Source organism: Zootoca vivipara, chromosome 5 (assembly GCF_965207765.1).
Source record: "Zootoca vivipara chromosome 5, rZooViv2.hap1.1, whole genome shotgun sequence".
Classification (NCBI taxonomy): domain Eukaryota; kingdom Metazoa; phylum Chordata; class Lepidosauria; order Squamata; family Lacertidae; genus Zootoca; species Zootoca vivipara.
In genome coordinates, this window is record NC_142588.1 from 47,110,014 (window position 1) to 47,135,626 (window position 25,613).

The 25,613-nt window shown below is 43.0% G+C and overlaps 1 protein-coding gene across 1 annotated transcript in view; it reads right to left on the reverse strand.

Moving 5' to 3' along the window:
- ATRNL1 (attractin like 1) overlaps positions 1-24,807 on the reverse strand; it is a 497,126-nt gene extending 472,319 nt beyond the window's left edge. The window contains exon 1 of the mRNA XM_060274775.2: positions 23,371-24,807. Coding sequence (XP_060130758.2) covers positions 23,371-23,675 — 305 coding nt within the window. The 5' untranslated portion in view covers positions 23,676-24,807. The remainder of the gene's footprint in view (positions 1-23,370) is intronic.
- Between the last annotated feature and the right edge of the window lie 806 nt (positions 24,808-25,613).

Here is a 25,613-nt window from a genome sequence, read left to right on the forward strand (position 1 = left end):
CTGGGGATGTCTGCTCTACATTCATCTTTCCGAGCATGAAACTCAGTGATACCCCATTAATTTTCATTGGCTTCAGAAGTGAAGACAGATAAAATGTTGGAAGCAAACAACTGGAGCTCAAATTACAAGATGGAGACCAGAGGAGCCCTTACTTTTTGTGATGGCGCCCTTAGCAGTTTTGTTTTTTCTTTTACAGACGGTACCATGAGCGGGGCATGATTCTATTAAAGGCAGAAGCCATAGGAAAAGACTAAAAAATGACTCCCTACCTTTCTCCCCATAATTTGAATATTTCATACCACTGAACAAAGACTGGAAGCATATCTGGTCAACAACATGCACCTTCATCACTAAGCCACACATCATTCCAGGAATAGTGACAGCTACCCAAATAGGCCGTTACGTGCCAAGGCAATGTTAACACCATACATAGGTGATATGTGTATACACAAAAGAGCAAATAGCAAAAGGATTCCACACCCTAGGCTGCAAAGCCCACCCCACATTCCAACCTAAAACACAGTGTGGTGCCTAAACCAGCATTTTTTCTACATGAGGCACAAAAACTGTGGAAAATAGGTAACATGAAAATGCTAAAACCAATAAATTATCTGATCTGTATAGAAAGAGAGAGAGAGAGAGAGAGAGAGAGAGAGAGAGAGAGAGAGAGAGAGAGAGATTATATATTGATTGAACAACAGATCAGCTGTTAAAAGCTGAAGGTGAACAGAATTCTTTTTTTCTATTGTTCTTTTCATTTTGGGTATTAGCTAACCAGAAAAGCTATTTAAGTTTTGCTACTTCAGAATGTAATAGGAAGAGGAGCTAGATTTGTGAGAATCAGTGCTCTACATGTAAAATAATGATTGGTTTCATAGCAACCGACACATCAAAACCTAGGTTCATAACTTCATTATATATTCAAGCAACAAAGGTCTGTCAGAGAAAAAAACACCCTATTATAGCATCATAAAAAGCCGAAACAGCAATTCTTTATTTCCAAGATCTCAGATATTTTAAGGAAGCTTTCTAAAATAAAGTCTCTATGGGATGAAACAGATGTGCCAACTGGTGAATGGTGACTACATTAAATTTCACTGAGAGGTGGCTCCCAGCTGCAGGGCAAATCCATTCATGTGCTATGGCTAGCTCAAGCAAAATTATACTCACTTTGCATGGCATTTCGATTCTAGTTTTAGATGGATTCCAATCTCAACAACCCACTTAGGCAGTGTTTCTCAACCTTTTTTGGGCCACGGCACACTTGTTCCATGAAAAAAATCACGAGACACACCAACTCTGTGCCGCCCTATATTGATATAATTATGACTGTAAGAAACACTTGCCTGGTTTTGGGACGGCTGGGAGCAGGACAGCAGCCAGAGCAGCGGCGGCTCCCCGTCGCCCCCGGGCACGTCCAGCCCGCCGGGTGGCCAGCAAGGAGAAGGAGGAGTGGCGCCTGGTGAATCTGGCCTGGGCGGCGCTGCGGCGGCAGGAGACGCCGACAGATCCTGCCCCAAGGAGCCCTTGCGTGGGTCGGGTATGTTCCTCCACCGCCGAGGGGAGAGGAAGAAGACGGTCTGCCGGAATGACCTTGAGCAATTCTCTTGGTGTCTCCGGGAAGGCGGGCGGAGCCGCGGCTGCAGAGACGAGTCGCTGGGCAAGGAGGGAGGGAGCTGCAGGGGCCGGATGTCCCTGCTCTGCAATGGAGCTGCCGCTGGATATGAATGCGGGGCGGGGGTGCGCGGAGGAGAAAGCAGCTTTTCTGGGTTTTAAATAAATCTAACAGCTGGGAGAAGCTCCGGCTCCACGTCCGGCTTGGCTCTTTAAGCCGCCCTCCCCTCAGCACGCATCGGAAAATGGAGGGTGCCAGGACCGTGCAGCCGCTTCGGCCTCTTGCCACCAAGTGGCTTAGCGGCTCCTCGCGTCGTGACCCGCCTCGCGTCGCGTCGCGACCCGGCCGGCTTCCTTTCTGGCGGGTCAGTAATTCTTATTGGCGGCTGCCAGGCACGTCACAATGCAAATCGCCCTTCTCGTCGCCGCACATCGCGGCACACTAGCCAGCGTCTCGCGGCACACTAGTGTGCCGCGGAACAGCGGTTGAGAAACGCTGCACTTAGGGACATAAAGGGAGCTGTACATGTCACAAGACACATCAGATTATCCTGCCATAACATCAAATGGAAGGAAGGTAGGAAGGGCTAGCCACAGAGCTCTAATGCATGGGTAGGCAAACTAAGGTCTGGGGGCCAGATCCGGCCCAATTGCCTTCTAAATCTGGCCCGTGGACGGTCCAGGAATCAACATGTTTTTACCTGAGTAGAATGTGTCCTTTTATTTAAAATGCACCTCTGGGTTATTTGTGGGGCATAGAAATTCTTTTTTTTTCTTTTCAAAATATAGTCCAGCCCCCCCCCCCCCGCAAGGTCTGAGGGACAGTGGACCGGTCCCCTGCTGAAAAGTTTGCTGACCCCTGCTCTAATGGCTTTGGACAACACAGACTAGTCTCTCTTTTCGATTTGACCTGCATTCTTCATAAGTTGCAAAAATATCAGTTGAAAATTAAGAACACCTGGGGCAAAGGCAATAAAAAAATAATTTTCAAATAAACTCGAGAATACATATTACAATTTTGCATGTGAACATACAGTATGTTTATATCAACATCACACAGAAGAGAGCCTTTCAGGAAAGCTTCATTTATTTATAAAAATATCTGTATACTGCAATTCATTTTAAAAAATCAAAACGGATTGCAACCATTATAATGCAATAAAAACCACACAAAAATTAAAACAGATTACAAGATGACTATTATGGAAAATATTTTTCTTAAATTATCTGTATAAGCCTGGTGGGAAAGAAAAAAATTATGAAATAGTTTCTACAACTTTTTTTTTAAAAAAACAACCAAAAACCTTGTGCTTACAATGTTCAAGCTAAGAGGTGCTAACTTGCAGCATTCCAAATAAATCATATTTGAGATATGTTTTGTTACCAAAAAAACCCCTTAGCTAGATCTTTTGGACATGGTCTGCTAATTGGGATAAGCAATGTTGCACAGATTTGCCTTGGTAAGAGGTTTAGGAACTGGTAAACATCTGCTTGTTTTCTTAACGTTAGCATCTGCATGAACTGTACACAAGTATTTCTTACTCTCTGTGAGACATTCATAATGCTACTTCTATCATGTTCCTCCAGCATACAACTTATTTTGGGGGACACACACAGTCTAATTCGTATGCTATCTCAAACAGTAGAAAAGAGAATACAGTACAAATACATTTAAAAACAATACAAAACATCAACCAGCTGGAAATGCTTGTCACTTATGTTAATGTACATCATTTTATCATGCCTCTGGTTATGCTGTAAATGTAAGTCAGGAAGATGTAACCGGAAGGAGCTAAAAAAAGCATCTAATGTACGGTACCTAAGGTAAACTCATCTTTAAAAAAAAACCACACACACAGGGACCTTCATGGGGAAAGGAGAGGGACATGTTCACAAATTTATTATACTGGACTCTGATAAAGCCTGTCCTCAAGCCTTATTGGCTCCTGTATTTGCTCTCTTCTCTGTGGCTACTCATCACTGTATTACCTTTTCCTGGTTACATTTCTATTTCCTGCCAGTAGACTTTGGGCTAATCTATACATGTACCTGGACAAGGATGTACGGTACAATGTACTGTTCCGTTTTAAAGGAGGTACTGTACAATGTACTGTGCCTTTTTGCTCTTGCTGGCACTTAAAAAAACACCTCACTACAAACAGGAATCTAGCAGAGCAGGCTGGTCTAGAACTCTCCCATGATACTCTCCCATCTAGTCCAACCCCATTATGGGGCTTTAACCCATGATCTTGAGATGAAGAGTTTCATGTGGGATATTATACATGGGATGTGATATGATTATAATGCTTATGCTACAAATGTAGCATAAGTAGACATGTGTGTGTGTGTGTGTGTGTGTGTGTGTGTGTGTGTGTGTGTGTAGTTAGTACACAACCAAAGTGAACAATTTCCATGTAAATCACAGCAACTAAAAATAAAGATATAATAATATTAATATTAAAAGGGACCCAGGTGGCACTGTGGTTAAACCACTGAGCCTAGGGCTTGCTGATCAGAAGGTCGGCGGTTCGAATCCCTGTGACGGTGTGAGCTCCCGTTGCTTGGTCCCAGCTCCTGCCAACCTAGCAGTTCGAAAGCACGTCAAAATGCAAGTAGATAAATAGGAACCGCTACAGCGGGAAGGTAAACGGCGTTTCCATGTGCTGCTCTGGTTTGCCAGAAGCGGCTTTGTCATGCTGGCCACATGACCTGGAAGCTATACGCCGGCTCCCTCGGCCAATAATGCGAGATGAGCGCGCAACCCCAGAGTCGGTCACGACTGGGCCTAATGGTCAGGGGTCCCCTTTACCTTTACCTTTAATATTAATATTAACAACAACCCAACCCAACCCAACCCAACAATAACAGCCAAAGAGTCTGTTGAGCAGCTTCAGCTATGTCCCTTTGTCAGATGCCTCTATACCATCAGCTTATTGGATAAAACTCACAACCATGTAGGAACACACAGAGCCTCCTCAAACATGGAGACCTGAAAGTGATACAAAGCAGAACCTTTCTCATACACAAGGGATGGTTTTCCTGTAGCAATTTCTATTTTACAGTATATCCAGCCAGTTCCAAGAGTTTATTTTTAATTGACATGTTACCCTACTGCTTATCACAGCAGATTTATTCGGTTTTTACAGAAGCTGTCTAGTACAGTGATTATAAACCTATCACAAAAAATATAAATTATGAAGAAATACTGGAATTAAATTACAGGTAGGTAGCCGTGTTGGTCTGAGTCGAAGCAAAATAAAAAAATTCCTTCAGTAGCACCTTAAAGACCAACTAAGTTTATATTTTGGTATGAGCTTTCGTGTGAATCGTGTGAGTGTATCTGAAGAAGTGTGCATGCACACGAAAGCTCATACCAAAATATAAACTTGTTGTTGTTTAGTCGTTTAGTCGTGTCCGACTCTTCGTGACCCCATGGACCATAGCACGCCAGGCACTCCTGTCTTGCACTGCCTCCCGCAGTTTGGTCAAACTCATGTTCGTAGCTTCGAGAACACTGTCCAACCATCTTGTCCTCTGACGTCCCCTTCTCCTAGTGCCCTCAATCTTTCCCAACATCAGGGTCTTTTCCAAGGATTCTTCTCTTCTCATGAGGTGGCCAAAGTATTGGAGCTTCAGCTTCACGATCTGTCCTTCCAGGGAGCACTCAGGGCTGATTTCCTTAAGAATGGATAGGTTTGATCTTCTTGCAGTCCATGGGACTCTCAACAGTCTCCTCCAGCACCATAATTCAAAAGCATCAATTCTTCGGCGATCAGCCTTCTTTATGGTCCAGCTCTCACTTCCATACATCAGTACTGGGAAAACCATAGCTTTAACTATACGGACCTTTGTCGGCAAGGTGATGTCTCTGCTTTTTAAGATGCTGTCTAGGTTTGTCATTGCTTATTAAATATAAACTTAGTTGGTCTTTAAGGTGCTACTGAAGGAATTTTTTTATTTTACTGGAATTAAATGTATGTTTGAATTAAGATTAAGAACTGTCTAAACAGCAACATTAGGAGCATTCATGAAGGTAAGTTATGACAGCTATCACTCCCTTTCAAAGAAGAATCAAGGGAAAATAGGCAGACAAATATGGACTCCGGATTATAAGCAGAAGCACAGGAACTCTTAGAAGTTCCCCATACGTGCTGTGGTGGGACTTGATGCTCCAGTACATACAGTTTGTTCATACAGCCCAGAGATCAGGGAAGTTTACTCACCTCCCTTGAGATTCTAGCCTTCAATATTTCTGTTCCTAGGGTGGTGATTCCTGCCATCATCTATCCATTTTTAAACCAAGAAGGGAGACAATGGCTATGTACACACAATATATATAAAGCACATTACTTATGTGAAGAATCATGGAAACTGTACTTAATGGATTATTTAATTTTAATTGTAAAGTGTGCTGGGAATATAATAATTGCAGTTTGGGAGTACAGTTCCCAGGATTCATTCTGGAAGCAATGTGCTTTGATTGTATAGAGTATAAATACCAACAATCTGATATTTCTACAGGATCAGTTCTCAGTCTGAATTCTCATTCTTAGGACTAGCCAACTGGATACGCATCCTTCTCCTTAGCTGTACATTCTCCTGCAGCAGCACATACCATGTTTCTCCGAAAATAAGCCATACCCCGAAAGTAAGCCATACCCCGAAAATAAGCCATAGTGATAGGCAGTTTAACCTTGTAGGTTAAACTGTACCATACTTAATAATAAAAAAGACATCCCCTGAAAATAAGCCACCGTGTTGTTGTTTTTTTTAGGAAAAATAAATATAAGACGGTGTCTTATTTTGGAGAAACACGGTAGCTACAGCTTACAGTCTTATTTTTAAAAACCACATAGGAGGAGCATAGGCATCCCTCTGCAGTACATCTCCTGTCTTTATTTCTTCCAACACTTCAACAATTTTTCCACATTTCATCTATGTGAGCAAGATAACAAACAATGTAGATAGTGGGCAACTGCAGACTTGAAACAATACTATGAATAAAATCTGGTGGCAGCGTGCATTGATTAATCTAGAAAGATGCATCCCACCCCCACACCCCGAATATTTGCTGTTTCAGACTACCTTGTAAAACTACCTTGCAAAAAAATAAAATAAAGGAATTTCTTCTGAATCAGATGTGTATACTACTTTGAATGCCCCTATGGAGAAAGAAGTCAAATGGGCCTTAGAAAGCACTGCAAATAACAAGGCCAGGGGAAGTGATGATATTCCAGCTGAACTATTTAAAATTTTAAAAGATGATGCTGTCAAGGTGCTACACTCAATATGCCAGCAAGTCTGGAAAACTCAGCTGTGGCCAGAGGATTAGAGAAGATCAGTCTACATCCCAATCCCAAAGAAGGACAATGCCAGGCCCGGCTCTAGGTGTACTCCCGGGCCGGCAGGGAGGGGCGCTGCGCGGCAAAGCCGCGCGGAAGCCATGCTGCGCGCTTCGAGGGCGGGTGCGCCGGAGCGATTTCTGCACCTCAGCGCCAGGGCGCCCGACCTGCTAGAGACGGCCCTGGGCAGTGCCAAAGAATGCTCCAACTACCACACAATTGCCCTCATTTCACATGCTAGCAAGGTTATGCTGAAAATTCTACAAGGCAGGCTTAAGCAGTATGTGGACCGAGAACTCCCAGAAGTGCAAGCTGGATTTTGAAGGGGCAGAGGAACCAGAGACCAAATTGCAAACATGCGCTGGATTATGGAGAAAGCTAGAGAGTTCCAGAAAAACATCTACTTCTGCTTCATTGACTACGCAAAAGCATTTGACTGTGTCGACCACAGCAAACTATGGCAAGTTCTTAAAGAAATGGGAGTGCCTGATCACGTCATCTGTCTCCTGAGAAATCTGTATGTGGGACAAGAAGCTACAGTTGGAACTGGATATGGAATAACTGATTGGTTCAAAATTGGGAAAGGCGTACGACAACGCTGTCTATTGTCTCCCTGCTTATTTAACTTATATGCAGAATTCATCATGTGAAAGGCTGGACTGGATTAATCCCAAACCGGAATTAAGATTGGAAGAAATATCAACAACCTCAGATATGCTGATGACACAACCTTGATGGCAGAAAGTGAGGAGGAATTAAATAACTTTTTGATAAGGGTGAAAGAGGAGATCAAAAAATATCAACAAAAAAGCTCAACATCAAAAAAACCAAGATCATGGCCACTGGTCCCGTCACCTCCTGGCAAATAGAAGGGGAAGAAATGGAGGCAGTGAGTGATTTTACTTTCTTGGGTTCCATGATCACTGCAGATGGTGACAGCAGTCACGAAATTAAAAGACGCCTGCTTCTTGGGAGAAAAGCAATGACAAACCTAGACAGCATCTTAAAAAGCAGAGACATCACATTGGCGACAAAGGTCTATATAGTTAAAGCTATTATTTCCCCAGTAGTGATGTATGGAAGTGAGAGCTAGACCATAAAGAAGGCTGATCGCTGAAGAATTGATGCTTTTGAACTATGGTGCTGGAGGAGACTCTTGACTGCAAGAAGATCAAACCTATCCATCAGCCCTGAGTGCTCACTGGAAGGACAGATCCTGAAGCTGAGGCTCCAATACTTTGGCCACCTCATGAGAAGAGAAGACTCCCTGGAAAAGACCCTACCGGTAATGCTGGGAAAGATTGAGAGCACAAGGAGAAGGAGACGACAGAGGACGAGATGGTTGGACAGTGTTCTCGAAGCCACCAACATGAGTTTGACCAAACTGCAGGAGGCAGTGCAAGACAGGAGTGCCTGGCGTGCTCTGGTCCATGGGGTCACGAAGAGCCGGACACAACTAAACGACTAAACAACAACAACATGGAGAGAGAGTGGAACCATCCAGAAGAATGAAACATGAAACACAGTATTATTTGCTAATCACTTCTAACACACACACACACACACACACACACTATATATATCACAGCTGCTGTTTCTTACATCGCAAACTATACATTTGCAACAAATTTTGTCCAAGACAGATGTTTGCTTCCCAAATGGCTAATTCAGAGTGAGGGTCCATGATCAGCAACCAATTCCGACATTTGATTTTGTTCATGTGAAAGTTGTTTTTCAGATCTAAACACATGTCAGAGCCAACTCCCTTTGGCAACTAACTCTGTAATCACTTTGGAGGTTTCCAATGCAGCACACAAATATTTTCAAGTATTATATCCTAGCGACTTGAAGGTGTGTGTGTGTGTGTGTGTGTGTGTGTGTGTGTGTGTGTGTGTGAAGTATGGCACAGTGAACACTAAATGCCTTTTCCTATCATGTTTTCAACGGACACAAAAGTTGCAGCAAACAGCCTGGCAACTGATGGTGAACAACAACAAAATTCTTGCTGCCTTCTATCCATACAGCGGTACCTCGGGTTACAAACGCTTCAGGTTACAAACACTTCAGGTTACAAACTCCACTAACCCAGAAATAGTACTTCAGGTTAAGAACTTTGCTTCAGGATGAGAACAGAAATCGTGCTCTGGCGGCATGGTGGCAGCAGGAGGCCCCATTAGCTAAAGTGGTGCTTCAGGTTAAGAACAGTTTCGGGTTAAGAACAGACCTCCAGAACGAATTAAGTTCTTAACCAGAGGTACCACTGTACTATAATTGCAGTTAAATTATGAACATAAATCTTAAGAACTGTATACAATTGTCCATAAGAATACTTAGAAGCAGCCTTAGAAGCAGATATTAATGTTACCCTTAAGGAATTGGTTGGTGTGCGTGTTTTAAGAACTGGGGTGGGGGAATTATAAAAGTTACTTTTTAGTATTGACACATATTAAATGAAACAACCTCATTAAATATTCTCCAGATGCTGAGACAAAATATACTGTATTTTTCTGTGTATAAGACGCCCCCTATTTTTGGGACTCAAAATTATGAAAATGCACTATGCACTATCCGCATATAAGACAACCCCTTACTTTAAACTTCAAAAATTTAGGGGAAAATATAGTCTTATACATGGAAAAATACAGTAATTTATTGCAGCATTTTGGGGGCTAAATGTTAAGCAGTCCCAGATTCTGTACATATTTATAACAATATTTTAAATTAGAAATTAAGGCATTGATAAGATTAAAATACTATGTATATCAATTTTATATACAGTACTCATTCTTAAAGTGATCAGACTAGTAAAATAAAGGATATTAAGATTAACTGCTATGCATGTAAGATTTTAAAACAGAATGAGATTAGGAAGTCTTATGTCTGTCGGCTTTAGTCTGCATAAACAAGCCTAACAAATGTGTTTTATAAAACATAGTGAGATTGGTCAATCCACACACACACACACACACACACACCACTTTAACAAGGAAAGTACTATCATAATAAACAAGTCTTTACTTTTTAATGCAAGCAGCCAATATTGTCAAATTGGCTTTGACCTAAACAGTTTGCTAAAAACAGACAACTTATCCCAAATAAAAAAACACTGTCATTCAAACTGTTCTCCAGACCAGCGTTTCTCAACCGCTGTTCCGCGGCACACTAGTGAGACGCTGGCTGGTGTGCCGCGACGTGCGGCGACGAGAAGGGCGATTTGCATTGTCACGTGCCTGGCGACCGCCAATAAACACCACTGACCCGCCGGAAAGCAATATTTCTCCTCCTCTTTCCCAAAGCTCAGAGCAAACGACGCCAGAAAGCAATATTTGGCAAGTGTTTCTTACAGTCATAATTATAATATAGGGCGGCACAGAGTTAATTTTTTTAAACTTTTTTAATGGTGGTGTGCCTCATGATTTTTTTCACGGAACAAGTGTGCCGTGGCCCAAAAAAGGTTGAGAAACACTGCTCCAGACTGTGTTTCAGGATAAAATGACATCAAATAAAAATTTCAATACTTTTTTTTTTTACTTATGCACCCTTTGGCTGTGTCCATAGCCTGTAACCTAAGGTTTAGTAGTGTTTCACATAAGCTGTCAGTCAGAAGCAGGAAGCAGAAAGTAAGAATGCTCAGGAGCAGCATTCTGAACTGCAATATTTTGTTGCAGCTCCTTGTTATATATGTATTTCTTCTTTGTTTTATATAAAACTCCAGAGATACAAACCAACCAGTAAAAGCACGTTCAGCATAAAGCTGTCCAAGAGCTTAATCCTTTTATTTATTTATGGGCAGCCATAAAAATCAAACAACAACAAACTTGTACAGCTGTCCTCCATTTAGACCTTGAAACTCCTAGAACAGGAGGAAGTAAAATTGAGATGTAGTCCCAATGCTCCTGGCTTAAAGGAAGAAGTGCCTCATGACCAGTATTAAATTGTGCTCTTATATATTACATCTCACTGCATCCCTCACTACACAGCTGTGTATTAGTTCCTGATGAATCATCCATGAAAATTGAACCATACACCCCTCAAGATCTTAAGGGAGAGGTGGACTGGCTTCAGACAGCAAAATTCCATCCTCAGTGGGCTTATCATTGTAGAAAAATAGGCTAGGCTATGGTCTAAAGATCAGTTATACTGTACAGTATAAGGAAAATAATATGCTAAATGCGTAATGTGTCTGTAAACTTTGTTTCTTCCCTTTGTAAATCCTGCACTTGAAGCAGTATGCTTATGGTCATACAAGCCACACAGGAGGAGACACAAAATAAGTGAAAATGAGAACCACAAAGTTGAGTAGGGCCAGAAGGGAATACCCCATCCAGTCCCACACCTTGAGCCACTCAGTTCACCTCTCCATCATCACAGAACACCATATACCCAAAATGAAATAACGGGCTCCTGCAGGCCAATTACTGCTTAATACTGCATGCCTTCAAGTCATTGATTTTTCATCCGTCGTTGGTATTTAGGACAAAAAAAGACATTTTACTACCATGAATGAATTATCACCTGATTTCTCCATTGAAAGAAACATGGCTAGAAACAAAGCATGACTGAATATGTTACTTGAGGAATGTTAACTGACCTATTTTCCTCCCCTCAACTATTTCAGTTTGGCATCATAGGCTAGGAATGCTGTGTGCAGTTTTAGTTGAGTTTAAATAAGACACAAAGGAGCTCCAGAAGCTCTGGGCAAGCACCCAGTTTGTATTTTCTTATCTCGGCTGAGGACATAAGTCTCAACAAGAAAAGTGATGTTTGGGCTAATGACACCATAATGTTCAGCTCAGGATACAGTTCAATCTGTGAACCTCAACTGATCCTTCATATTCTGCCTCCCTGGAACATATACATTCTACAAAGGATGAGACAAATGCTTAGAATTTGAGTGCTCAGTAAATCGTTCACTCTACCCATACACACAGATCCAAAAAACAGGTGTCCCCTGGCAACATGTGGAGGTTCTTCGTGTACTTCCAACATACTGGGTGAATGCTAAGAGGTGTCTTTTTTTAATGTAAACTAAGTTTTTTTGATTCTGTTTATTTCAATATTTCATTGAACTAAATAATCCAGAACCTGTTTCTTGCCATTAGGAATGAGAAAGTATTTCAATTTAATTTCTCCCAATTTCTTATTTTTCCATTCTAAAATTCAGTTCTCCATACTTCTGCAGCAATTTGTTTTTATGTACAGGTAATAATTTTTAAATGTTATTTATATGAATACATTTAAATAAGGTCATGGGCTACACTGCTAAAACAAACTAAAAGCTTCAGGAAAGCAATGGTCTAAAATGCTTCCACAAGGATTATTTATAAATGCAGGAGCATCCTATTAAGGCTGGGTGATATAGCAATATATCATCCAAAAACCAGTTTGAAGTCCATATCGTGATATTGGGTTCATAATTTGCATTTTCTGTTATGAAGGCTATATGGTCCTGACCCATGGAGAATTTATTTTAAAAATAGCAGCACTTTTAAAATGTTAATGTTTCATAAATTGCTTTTAGGTTTGTTTATCGTGTCACAAAGAATCAGCATATTGCAGAAGTGCGCTAGATATATTCTTTACTGGTGTTTTCAGTAAGAGAAGTAGGCCAGTGCATGCTCCCTCAGAATTAGGTCAAAATTTAAACAAGTCATTCACAAGCGATGCAGGTTTTAACATTATCCCTGGTCTTCTCAGTATTCTATATTTTACTTGTATCGTAAAATTAGGATTTATTGTATAACTCCCATATAAATCTGCATTTAGAAATTTAACAGACTATTAGCAAGTTAAACTGAAAGCTAAATAAATTCTGCACACTGAGATAAAATTATTGAACAACTTAGCAAATAGTAAATACCATCATCCTTCATAAGCAGTACCAATCTTATTAAACCATTAAAATATACATATTTCTGCAGTCCTTTTTGCAGGCAGGCAGGGATTTGGAGGGGAATGCATAAATATTAATTTTCCACACTTTCCAGAAGAAAAAAATACTAACCCGAAAGCAATATAAAGTGCATTTAGTCTCATCTGCAAGGTGGGCTATTTCCTTTGCAGATATTCAACACAGTATGCATTTCTATTAAAACCACTTGCAACCACACTGTATAATATGGTTACCAGATTTTTTTCAATGAATCTGGGGAAGCTTTTTTTTCATGCTTTATTATCCATAATTAAAGGAGGCACAAAGGGTTCACAATCCACATTAAGCCGAGCTATGGACAGGCCCTTAGAAGTTTTGCCCTGGTGTAATATTATATTCCTGTCATTTAGAAGCACCGCTTCCATCTGGGGCGAAAGTAGACTTTATTTCACCTGGGTCAAAGACCCAGTTTGGCACACACATAGGCCCCGGAGGCTTCATCTGGGGCAAAAAAACCAGCCAGCCCCTCTCCCACAGTAGTTATGGCACTGCTTCCACCAACACAACAAATTCAGCTTGAGTTGGCTTTTGTAGACCTGCTGCATAGCTGTGAAATGGAAATTCTGCTGATTTGACATATAAAAGTATATTTATTGCTAAAATTCATAATTACCTCCTCCCATAGATATTGCACTGACATCCATCCATATAAGTTGCTAGCAGAGCCCCGAGCTCCTTCCCAAGAGGCCCCTCTCATTGTTTTTTCTCAAAATACACCGTTATGCACATACAGTATATATACAGAATTATCAGTTATACACAAACATATATATATATATTTTCCAGGCACACTCAGCTCATGACAGAAGAATCACAGAATTCTAGAGTTGGAAGGGATCCCCGAGGGTCATCAAGTCGAACCCCCTGCAATGCAGGAATCTCAATACAGTACAAGGTTTCTCATCCAATTTGAAACCATATCAGACCCTGCTTAGCTTTGCAAACGTGCCAGCAGTTTTATTGCTGCGCCCATTCTTACCCATGATGCCCTCCTGAATTCAGGGTTCTGCTCCAGCTCTGCAAAGCTGTCCCCTTCTCACCCCACTGCTGCTTCCTGAACAATGGACAATAAGGTGCTCTTGCTCTAACCATAAGGCCACATGTCCTCTGCAGAGGTATCTCCGCACTCCTGAGAAACACCAGAACCCCGAATTCCCATACAACTTCCTCTAACCTACTACTACGCACTCTGTTTCCAAAGCCCTTTTTGGGATCCAAGATTAATTTTACTTATTTCCAGCAGGCCAGCATGCTTGCAGCTGGGGTTTCAGAGTACAAGCTACCCTACCAGCAAACCAAGACTTAGCACAGCAGGGCCAGCCAACTTCTGTTTCCCTTCTGCAACTTGCACGGAGGGCGCGAAGCTTACCCCACCACCCAATCTCCCCACTTACTCCCCACTCCCCACTCTCTGACTTTTTTTTAAAGAGTAATGGAAGACAGAAACCACCCAGAACACACCTGCCTTTGAGACGCAGGAAGCTCCAATTGGCAGCTGCTGCAGGCAGAAGAGGAGGCGGCATAAAATAAAAAAGAAGAGCCTTCTGATGGTGAAGAGAGAACTCCTAGGCTCCACCTGGCTCGGAGCTCGGTGGGATCATCAGCTGGGAGACCCCGCCCCCCCATGACTCCCAAGTGTACCCTGAGCCTGGGGGAAGGGGGGTGAGCTCTGCTTTCCCGGCGCCAGCAAAGCCCCACACATCTCGTCCTCTCCCCTGCCTGCCTCCCTCCTCCAGTTGGGAGTTAGGGAAACTTCAATAGATGTATTTATTTGTAAACAGCAGGTCAACAACTCAACATGGCAGTTAGAACTTGCTATTTGGGTCAAACTAAAGTTTCAACTAGTCCCCACTAAACTTTGGAATCACAGCCAGGTAGAGGTGGGGAGTTTCTATCACAAACAGACACTTATCGTAAAGAGACACGACAGACACACATGCACACACACTATAGAAAGTTGCTAATAGTCCTCAGCCTATTTGATAGAATTACTTTAGCAAAACCACTTCACTTCCTAGGGGGGTGGAGTTGCAGGCTGGCCATGAGCTCTCCCCGTGTACAGCGGGAGGCGTGGCAATGCCTCCTGGGTCATTGGGAGTCCCGGCCACGTCACGCCCCACAGCTGACCAATCGGGTGACTAGGGGTGTGACTTACCTGATTTAAACCCCGTGCGGCCAGGGCTCTGTCTCCTCCTGCGTCGGATCTCCCGCCCTCCCACTCTATTTTCATGCGTTCATCATCTTGGCCTTGCTATGAACTACAGTTGGTCACCTGTTGAGGGGGCCAGGTAGGAATTTTCCCACTTGGCAAATGGCACCAGCCATGTGGTTTTCGCCTGCCTTGTATCAATCGTCACAACTTTGTAAGGTTTGGTGGTTAGGCATTGGTAAACCTGGTTCATGGGAAGGGAGGTTGTGGCCTTCACCTGCCCCTCCTCTTTAAGGGTATTCCGTTAAAGGGATCCGGGGGGGGGTCCTGTCCGAAGCCCGGGTATGGGCTAGGGCCATGCCATGACCCCATCGGGGACCCTGAGGGAGCTCACAGTTGATGTACATCAACAGGGCTCCTCCTACTGGTGGTTGATCCTTGTGAGACTACCTGCATGACTGGCAGGACTCAGATATAGTCAGTTCGGTTCACTTCCACTGCCTAAGCCAATACCGCTCACATCTGTAACCAATAAACTTATGGCCTTATTTATCCCATTAACCCAAAATATTGGTTTCCGTGTGTTTCATTATCTAAGAAGGAGGGTTGGGCTTGGGGCCTCACCATGCAATTCAAATCTGAGATCCAATTTGTCAATTCAGGAGCTAATGGATCTTACTCAGAACTGCAAGCATGGCTCTGTCATATGCTAACAGATATTTAAAAATACTAATTACCACCACTGTTTCATATTATACATCCAATTCAGCTGAATTTATTCCTAATAGCCACATGTGGAAATGGGCTTCTGTTTACTTGTTGAAGCTGGAAGCACAGGTGTAAATCATGATGCCTATACAAATGCAGTTGATGGTTGCCCATGCATGCTGCATTACTTTCAATCACATGTGCATTGAGATGCACATCTGAATGCGCATTCCCATCATTGTGCAACTAGTCATGCATAATCACATGTGACTAGAACTGTACCTGGGCATTAATACTTTATCAATGTTAAGCTCACTTGAGCGTTATAGCCATTATAACACATGACAAGAATCTTCATATAAGCATGACAGATCAGTTGACTACTGTATTAGCTTCAGGGGGAAGGGTAGTCATTTTAAAGTAAAAGCACACTAAGATCTGGAAGATAATAGTATCTTCCTTAAAACCATCAGTAAAGCTTCTTCCACAAATATTTGGACATAGCTAAAATAAGATTTCTACATGGTTTCACTGAGGCATATGCCAGTTCCTAGTTTCAACTTCTTTAAAAGGTTTTTAAAGGCCAATAATTTTCAATGTTCTAATATGACCCCATAAATTATAGAGGAAATCACCATGTAATCAAATAAAATTCAAGGATAGATAACTATATAGGTTTTTAACTTCCTATGGCTCTATGCTGGAGATGTACATTTGAAATCAAGCTGATTTCAGATGTATCTGGCAAAACTCAGGGATACTGGCAATACTGGGGAAATGTTGTAAACAGAATAAATCAAATTTACTGGGATAAAGTACCAACAGAGTCTTCCGTTCTTAGGTAAGCTTGATAGTGTGCACTCAGTTTAATGTTGCTAAACAGTATTATAGCACATTTGCTGGCAGCTCAAAACTGGAGGGAGAGGGAAATAGGAATGGAAAAGTAATAAAGCTGGTACTGGCTTTTGATACAGGAGTTTGCTATCTGCCTGCTGCATTGGGAGTGCCAGTGGCAGAAGAAAAGACAGAGGTCCCTTACTAGGTACAGTATTGAATTGGATTCCCTTCACCAGTACTGCCACCTATCTTCCTGCTGGCAAGTTGGCAAAGCCTAGGCATGGGGACATATATGTGGGAAGGGCATGTCAGTTAACGCATAAGAACCTGCAGAAATCAGTGGCCACCTTAACTCTGCCTGTCAAGCTATAGCTCTTAGTCAAGCCCTCTTGCATAGATTTTGTGATGCAATGGAGGACCTCAGTTAACCGCACAAGAGAATCCAGGTTTTCAGGGACATGAGGCTGGACTTGGCTGTCTGATAAAATAAAATAAAAAGGTACAGGCACAATAATATTTCCTTTTGGAGACAAGATTTGTTGCTGGAAAAGGTACTACACTGCAGTTGGGTCAGCAGGCTTTGAGGTTATTTTCCAGGACAAATTGTGTTCTGCTATATTGTCCTAGAACTGGGTTGATAAAGGTTCAAGTAGGGGTTTAACTTTTTGGAGTTTTCCCTTTTGTAGTGGCAATTTGGCAGTGGCCTCCTGATTTGCTTAACTCAGTTGCCCACTTTTGATGTGACAACCAGGCCACAATCCATCAATAAGTCTCTTACATGTAAGCACTCTAGAGCCATGCCCATGGTTGGGATCTTTGTGCTCTGTTGTCTCTTTTTCAGTTTGATCTTCCTTGCTCACCATGTTTCAGAATTCAGCATAGCACTGCCAATGTGTTGTCACAGAACCAGATGAAACATTTTCAGGAGTGTACTCTAATGGCCTGGAAGGAACTGGAGTTTATGCCAGTAGAGCTACGAAATCTTGGAAGACTGAGGCAGACAGGGTCATAAAGTTGCCACTTGCCCCCAGGACTTGAACAAACTATTGCAGAACAGGTATGGAGTTCAGTGTTTTTCAGATCCTCAAAGGGTTCTTGCAGGAGTGGCCAGTTCCAGTGGAGCAGCTAATGGAGTTATGTGTGGCTCTCACACCATGAAAGGCAAGTTGGGCACCTTAGGGTTTGGTACCAATGTGCAAGGCACAGACATGGGAGTAGCCAAAGGGGGGTAGGGGGCAGCTGCCCCCATAAATCAATAAAAATCAATAAAAATACTTCACTAACTAAGGTCCCCCACACAAAAGCCTACCCCTCCCCCAATAAAAATCTTGGCTTCGCCCATGGGCGCAGGCATGCTTTTTAACTCTAAGCACGTGTTGCATCCTTCACATACAGTATTTCAGTTATCCAACTTGGATGATAAAAATTGTGCTTGCTTAATGTCAAGGCAGTTATTTACAGCCATGTATTGATTCTTGTATCATGGGGCAACAGTGGCCAGGGGTAGTCACTGAGTCTAATAGTTTGCTTTAGTTTCCATTACAGTATACCTAGGTGTATATGCATCCATGTTTCTATCACCTTCTCAGTTCACTTGATGCTTTTAATAAGTAGGCTGTTGCCAACAAAAGATCGTACCACTATAAATCGTAACTGGGCTCTTACCATTTTATTGCATTGGTTTTCCTGTTGCTATAATGAGTATTCTTCAAGAATTTGTAATTTTAACTTGTCTCCCATTATTCTTGCATATTTCCTAGTACTTGGAACTGCAGTGGCCTCAGGGCAAGCTGATAATAGCAGGCAGAATGAGGTCCTTAGGCATGTTAGGGAAAACATGAACTAAAAATTGCTGCTGTCTGACACCAGATTTCAACATACCACATAGAAAATAGCTTATACTTAAACCGATGGGAAAGGGATCCTTTTGCTTTCCATTTCTAAGCAAGTTTCACATGGAGAGATCATGGAGGAGATTCCACCCACCCTAAACACAGCTCATATTGTTCTGCTTTTCCTTGCTTCACACACGGAGAACCACTGATCTAAGCAACAGCAACAAAAGTAGGGAACAACAATATTTAGTTAATATCAGAAAATCTTGATAGTTCACCAGACGCAGTAAAGACACCTGCATATAATATATATAGTATGTTTGCTATGTCTATGTCCTTCAAAATCCCTTTAAAACTTTTCTTTTCTCATGCAAACACACACACAGGTAGCTGTGTTAGTCCATAAGAATAAACTTCATAATCCACAGATGGGCAATATCTTTATTGTAACCAGCCAATGCCACAAATTCCTGCTTTATGTCACAGTTTGCCTAAGAAAGAGTTCTTGGGAATTCAAAAATTTGTACGTAATACTTTTGTGACATCTTGGTTTGCGTCAATAAAGTACTGCCCAATGAAGGGTTCTCTCCCTGCAATTTGTGTGCTATGCTAATGCTAATTCTGTTTTGGAAAGGTTAATTTCGTTTGACCTTTAGCTGTGAAAAAACAAGAGGCTGGAAGCCTAATAGATTAATAGAGATGTGCTTATTTTTATGGTAAAAATGAAGTTGACCCCCAGTTGTTTCTTCCTCATCCTTTATCCACCCCTGAACAGCATTTAAAGAATAATCTTACAATCTTAACAAATTCCCTATAGAGGAAATGCTGTTACCATGGAATCAGTCAATTAACTTTGACACATGCTTACCAAGATTGATCAATCATTTCTGATGTCTGCCTGCTAAATTATTGTTTTTCAGGGATGGAGAGGAAATCTCACATGAGATTAACACCCAAATTGCCTAAACTGATACTGCCCTGGTGTCAATACCAGCAGCATTTGCTAATGCCAATCACTCATTACACAATGAGTTAAGCTTGCTGCATATCCTCTTAGTTCACTTCATATAAGATAGGAATAAAGAAAGAACAAGAGTCTTATTTTACTGAATTCTTTTACAGATCATACAAGAAACACAAACCTTTACAAATTAAATTAATATATTTTTAACATCATTGAAAATTAACACATTAACACTTCAAAACAATGTATTTAAGTTGGGGGTCTTTTATATAAATTATAAGCTTAAGCCATTTAAACACACACACACACACACAAAGGAATGTTTTGGAAAGAAAACTGAATGCAATGATAATATATTAAAAGCAAAAGCCTTAATTTATAACAACTTATATCAAGCCATATGATCCAATCTGGGAAATACCTTAAGTACAAAAATTAAACCATGTTTCAAATTTGGCTTTTTCTCTGTCATAGTTTAAATTAACCAACCCAGCAATGGGGGCTGAGTTTAGAGCAGGGGTAAGCAAACTTTTTCAGCAGGGGGCTCAGACCTGGTGGGGAGCTGGACTATATTTGGGGGGGATAATGCAAGAGCACCACGAGCCCCAGTGGCTGCTTACCTATGTCTTGCGAACGGCAGAGGCTGGCGGTGGCGGCGGGACGATGAGCGGCGCACAAAAGGGCTCAGGAGAGGGGCAGCTTAAAATGGCGGCCGCTCAAACATTGCTGCTGCTGCTGGCACAAAGAAAGCCCATTCCCGTTCCTCCTCTAGGCAGGGCAGGGAGAAGCCGTGTGAGGGAGAGGGAGGGAGAGGGAAAGAACGCTGGCGATCCACGTGGTGATTCCCGGACCGTCCACGGGCCAGATCCGGCCCATGGCCCTTAGTTTGCCTACCCATGTTTTAGAGTGTAAGAACTGTGCCTTATATAGCTTATAATATAGCTGTTTGGGATTCTTGTGTGCTACTGGGCCTACTTCAAATTATTAGAAATAGTTTATACAGCCCTCAATGGATCAGGACCCAAATATACAGTATGTGGGAGTGCCTTCTCCATTACCAGCCAACTAAGTTTAAGACTGGCAAGGGAGAGCTCTACCCCCTGTCCCAGTAATGGACCTACATTTTTGGGAGCCTGAACTGTCATGGAGACCCCTTCACAACCAGCAACTAGGTCTGTTATCTTCTTCACTGGGGTTGTTCTATGACAGATCAACACACTTTTACAAACTACTGAGCTACTGACTCACAAACCTGGAATTGTTGAAATATATAATTTTTTAAAAAATCAATTTGAGTCATGTGATTTAAACTGGGTCTAATAGATACAACATTTTTTAGCAATGCAGACTAAAGTCGCTTCTGAGGTCCACTGAAGCTTAAGATTCATTAGTTTCATAGCAGATTCCCCCCCTGCCCCAGCACGGTCCCGATCAGATTTTGACGAGTCAATTTGCATAGAAGGGCCTTCTCTGTGGTGGGACTCTAACTCTGGAATTGTCACTCTCATTGTTGGTCTGCAGACATCAACTGAAAACATTTTTATTTTTGTAGTATAACCATGGAGTATTTAATCCTCAGCAACTACATTTGAAACAGTGTTTTAAGGAGTTGTAAATATCTATTTTTAGATTATGGTTTTACTGTTTATAAAGTTATGCTTATATGTTTGTTGTACATTGCCCTGAGCTCCTTTAGAGGAAAGTCAATTGATAAATATTTTAAATAAATTGAACCTCAAGTCTTGTGAGATACTTTATCAGGTATGTGGTTTGTTCTGCTATACTTCAGATACAGAAACAGATGTATCTTATATCAATAAAATACTACAATACAGGTGCATTATAACCCTTCTCTTTCAGATAAACTTTACAGCATTTACAGAATCCCAAATCTATTTCTCATTTATAAAACAATAATGACATCAATAACACTTTCAAAGTCATTCAACAGAGAGATAAAACAAAAACTTGCAAGTTTATTTTTATACTTTACCAGAAGTCCTCGAATTCTCCTCATTAAAACACTCTTGCCTTTCTGATAATGGAGAACTATACCTTGAACATTCAGCTAAATATTCCCAATGCTAACTTGGAAAAAACATTACAATATTCTACAAGCAAGCTTTAGATAATGTTCCCTCTGTCAGTTTCACTTTCCTCATGCAAATGTGTGTGAAAAAGAATTAATCCTTTAATACTAAACAACCAAGAAAATCCCCCTATTATAGTGTCATTACTGGAGGTACTGATTACATTAGCTAGGGCATACATTATCATCTGAAAATTTTAAAGGTAAAGAGACCCCTGACTGTTAGTTACAGTCGCGGACGACTCTGGGGTTGCCGCGCTCATCTCGCTTTATTGGCCGAGGGAGCCAGCGTACAGCTTCCAGGTCATGTGGCCAGCATTACAGCCGCTTCTGGCGAACCAGAGCAGCACACGGAAACACCGTTTACCTTCCCGCCGGAGTGGTACCCATTTATCCACTTGCACTTTGATGTGATTTCAAACTGCTAGGTGGGCAGGAGCTGGGACTGAGCAACAGCAGCTCACCCCGTCACGGGGATTCGAACCGCAGACCTTCTGATTGGCAAGCCCTAGGCTCTGTGGTTTAGACCACAGCGCCACCCACATACTAAACAACCAAGAAAATCCCCCTATTATAGTGTCATTACTGGAGGTACTGATTATTGTAGACATTAGTTGAGGCATACATTATCATCTGGAAATTTTACTTGCCTTAAATTATCAGAGACTAAGACTAATGTATAAAATAGCATGCAGTTGACACTCAGATAAAATTAACTGTTTTGAAGGAAACACTTTCTGAGTGGAACTACATAGTGAGAAAAACTTATTTAGTGGATTATTACATAACAAACAAGATCTTGGTCATCAAAATATGAACTTGCTTAAGTCACCACTTTCACTCTTACAAACACTCCATTAAAAAGTTGATGTTTTTTCCCCATTTTCTGCAGAATGTTTCTTTGTCAAGCTAGTAGCTCACCACGTACATCAATAAAAATGAGCATGAGCAAGAAACTGTACTCCTGTAAAATATGGATTATAGCCAGTTCTCTTATCAGATGAGCTGTTTTAATGTCTGGTTTTCCCAGCTGCCCAGAAATTGTGTGTGTAAATACACACATGTTGCCTTATTAACACCTAGCTATTAAAGTTATCTTAAATTATAAATCTAAATTAAGTGCACAAAGGTAAATATTGATTCCCACTTTTACACACTGCACAAAAAGAAAGCATGCAGAAGCAAATGAACCTCCACAAGGTAACAGCTCAGATCAGTAGCAGAAGTGGGATCAAATCCTTACATTACTAACCTTTACTCCATAACTCTAGCCACTAAACCACACAGGCTTCTCTTTTTAAGCATGTTTCATATAAATGAACAAGCTACTACAATTTATATCCACAGCACACAGTCCTTAGTGTGCACCACCACACATCAAAACCACTATTCTCAATCCTCTTTTGCTGTCTATGACTCACTCATTCAGCTTTAACAGATGAGGTTTCTCAAATTATTGGGGATTACTATAACCTCCTTCAGAGAAAGCTGGCTAGTTCGATAATGAGTGAAACACATTTAAACAGGGTTAGGTGTAGATTAATATATTACATCTTTGTGAGAGAACTTGGATGAACAGTGTTGGGGGAGAGGAACATTAAATGGAATAAAAACCTTTGCTTTGAGGCAAGGACCTTAACAAGAATTAACTTTTTCTCTCTTTTTTCGTTCACAGGAATGATACCAGGGAGATAGAATTATTGCTCTCATGCAAAGGAAAAGTCCCTATCAGATTCCTCCTTGTCCTCTCATTAAAATCAAGCACAAGAATCTAGGGATTCTTGGCAGACGGCTTTAGTTTTTATACTTCTGCAAAGACACTTTGGGTATAAAACAGAACAGCAGGAAAAGGAAAAGGGGGGCGGGGGAAAGAGTATGATCAGAAGATGGTGACACTTACTTGAACCTGCCTTGGCAGTGCTGGCACTGGTCTCCTACCCAGCCTTGGTCACAGATGCAGGTAGAATTCAGACATCGGCCCGAGAAGCAGGAGGTCCTCTCGCAAGGCTTCGACTGGGAGACTTGGGCATACAGCACCAGGTACAGTAATCCATAGAAAAGCAGCCAATTGTGCATATCCAGAAGGGTGGCGAAGCAGCAGGAGGAGCAAGAAAAAGGTCTCCAGGCACCAGAGATCACAGGAGGGCCTCCTATCCTGCGCAGGACTTTCCCCAAAGGATCCAGCATCTTTGCCACAGAGCACATCCGCAAGAGCCGGGACCGGGTGCGCGGAGGGAGGAGGGCGGGCCGGGAAGCGAGATTAACCCAGTTCCTTGTGCAGGTCTGACGACGAGGAAAACAAGCCCCGCCGATCCAGGAACATCACCCAGGTCAGGGAGAGAGCGAGTTGAACGCAGGGATGAGGAGGAGCAGAGACTGCGCGCCCCCTCCTCAAAAAAAAAAAAAAGCACAAGAGACCGATGGGGGAAATGTGTACTGAAGAGAACTGGTTAATTCGGTCTATAGTGCGAAATAGGGGAGACTGCCAAGCCCTGCTTCCCCCTCCGTCCGTCCGCAGGCTCCTCACAGCACCTCCCGTTTATCCCTCAGGTGAAACGACGCCACCACCAGCAGCAGCAGCAGCAGCAACCTTCCCGCCTCTTCTTCCTCGTCGTCCTCAGGGCTCATTGCCTCCGTCTTCCATGGACTCCTTCCTGACCTTGTCCCTACCCCTCACGACATGCCCCCGTTCAACCCACCCAGGGTAACGCTGCTGCTGCTCTTCCACCGCCGGCCGGCCGCCCCCCAATATATATATATATATATCCCTCTCTCCGCACCCACCCCCTTTCTCAGACTCCTTTGTAGCTCGCCCTCTTTAAGCAGCAACAGCCGGGCAAGGACGGCGGTGGAAGGGATGCTTCTTCCTCCCACAGGCGGGCGGCTGAGAGAAGCGCCCTCAGGATGCCCTCAGAGCCTCCCGCCCCAAGTGGGCCCGAGTTCCTCGCCCGTCCACCCGTCCCTGCCGAGATGGGGCGAGGGGCGCGCGCGCGCTTAGTTAAAAGCCCTCTCCTCCTGTCCCAGCTGACAGTTTGGAAGCAGCCATTTTTAAAAGGCTAATTGGTAATCTGCTTTTTCCGAGGCGGGCGGCTAGCTGGGGCTGAATCCCTCCTCTTCCACCTACACCCCCCCCCCGCTCCCGCTCCGCCGGGTCTGTGGAGAGCCGTCCCTCTCTCTGGACTGCCAGGCCCCGCCTCAGCCTGCGCGGGAGAAAGCAGGAATTCCCCGCGGCTCCGTCCCGCCGCTTCAGGCCACTCGTTGCTGAAGCAACTGCACCGAGAAAGGGTTTGGGGGGCTCCGAGCCCCGTTCCCAGCTGGAAGTGAAGGGGAAGAGGAGGCGCAGAGGCTTCTGCTGGTGGCGGATTCCCTCCCTCTCTCCTCCCCCCCGCCCTCTCCGAAAGTTCCTGTCCCAGCCGCCCCAGAAGGAAGCCTCAGGAAGGGCAGAAGCGTCACCCCGCCGCCTTTTGGAGGCAGCAAAAAGGATTGCAACGCCGTCTTGTTGTATCTGTTTCCCCTCCTCCTGCTGCTGCTGCCGTAGCTGCTTCAGCCTCCCCTACAGCTTTGCAGGGGAGTCGTGCCGAGAAACTACCACACAAAGAAGAGCTGAGCATGTGCAGCAGCGAAGCCCCCTTAAAGGCGCAGCGCATTGCTCCATTGCATCACTTTGGAGGGTGACACGAGAGGAGAGGAGAGGGAAAGAGAAACCGCTACTTGGTCGGGAGGGGGGCGGGAGCCGCCGCCGCCGCCGCTTTTCCACATGGAAGATCGGAAGAGCGTGTCATCTTTTCCAACAAGGGAGAAAACAAGTTCCTGAACTTCTCATACGCAGGCACACAAGGAGGGGGGGGGATAGAGAGACAGACAGACAAGGCTGGGAGCTTTCTCAGAAATATTTTGCCAGCGCAGTGACTCAGGGTAATAAAATTAAAACAAAAACAGGATGAGAAACAGCAGTACGAGAATTATTATTATTATTATTAGTCTGGTTGACTTGCGTGTATTTTGCATCTATTTCCCCCCCCCCCGGTACTGCTCCCATGCCTTCAACAGCTGCATTCAATGGGTGGAGTTTGCACACGTCATTGCTACATCTTCATGTCAGGGTAGGCTTCAACTCTTGAATGTCTACCTGCTGTGAAGATG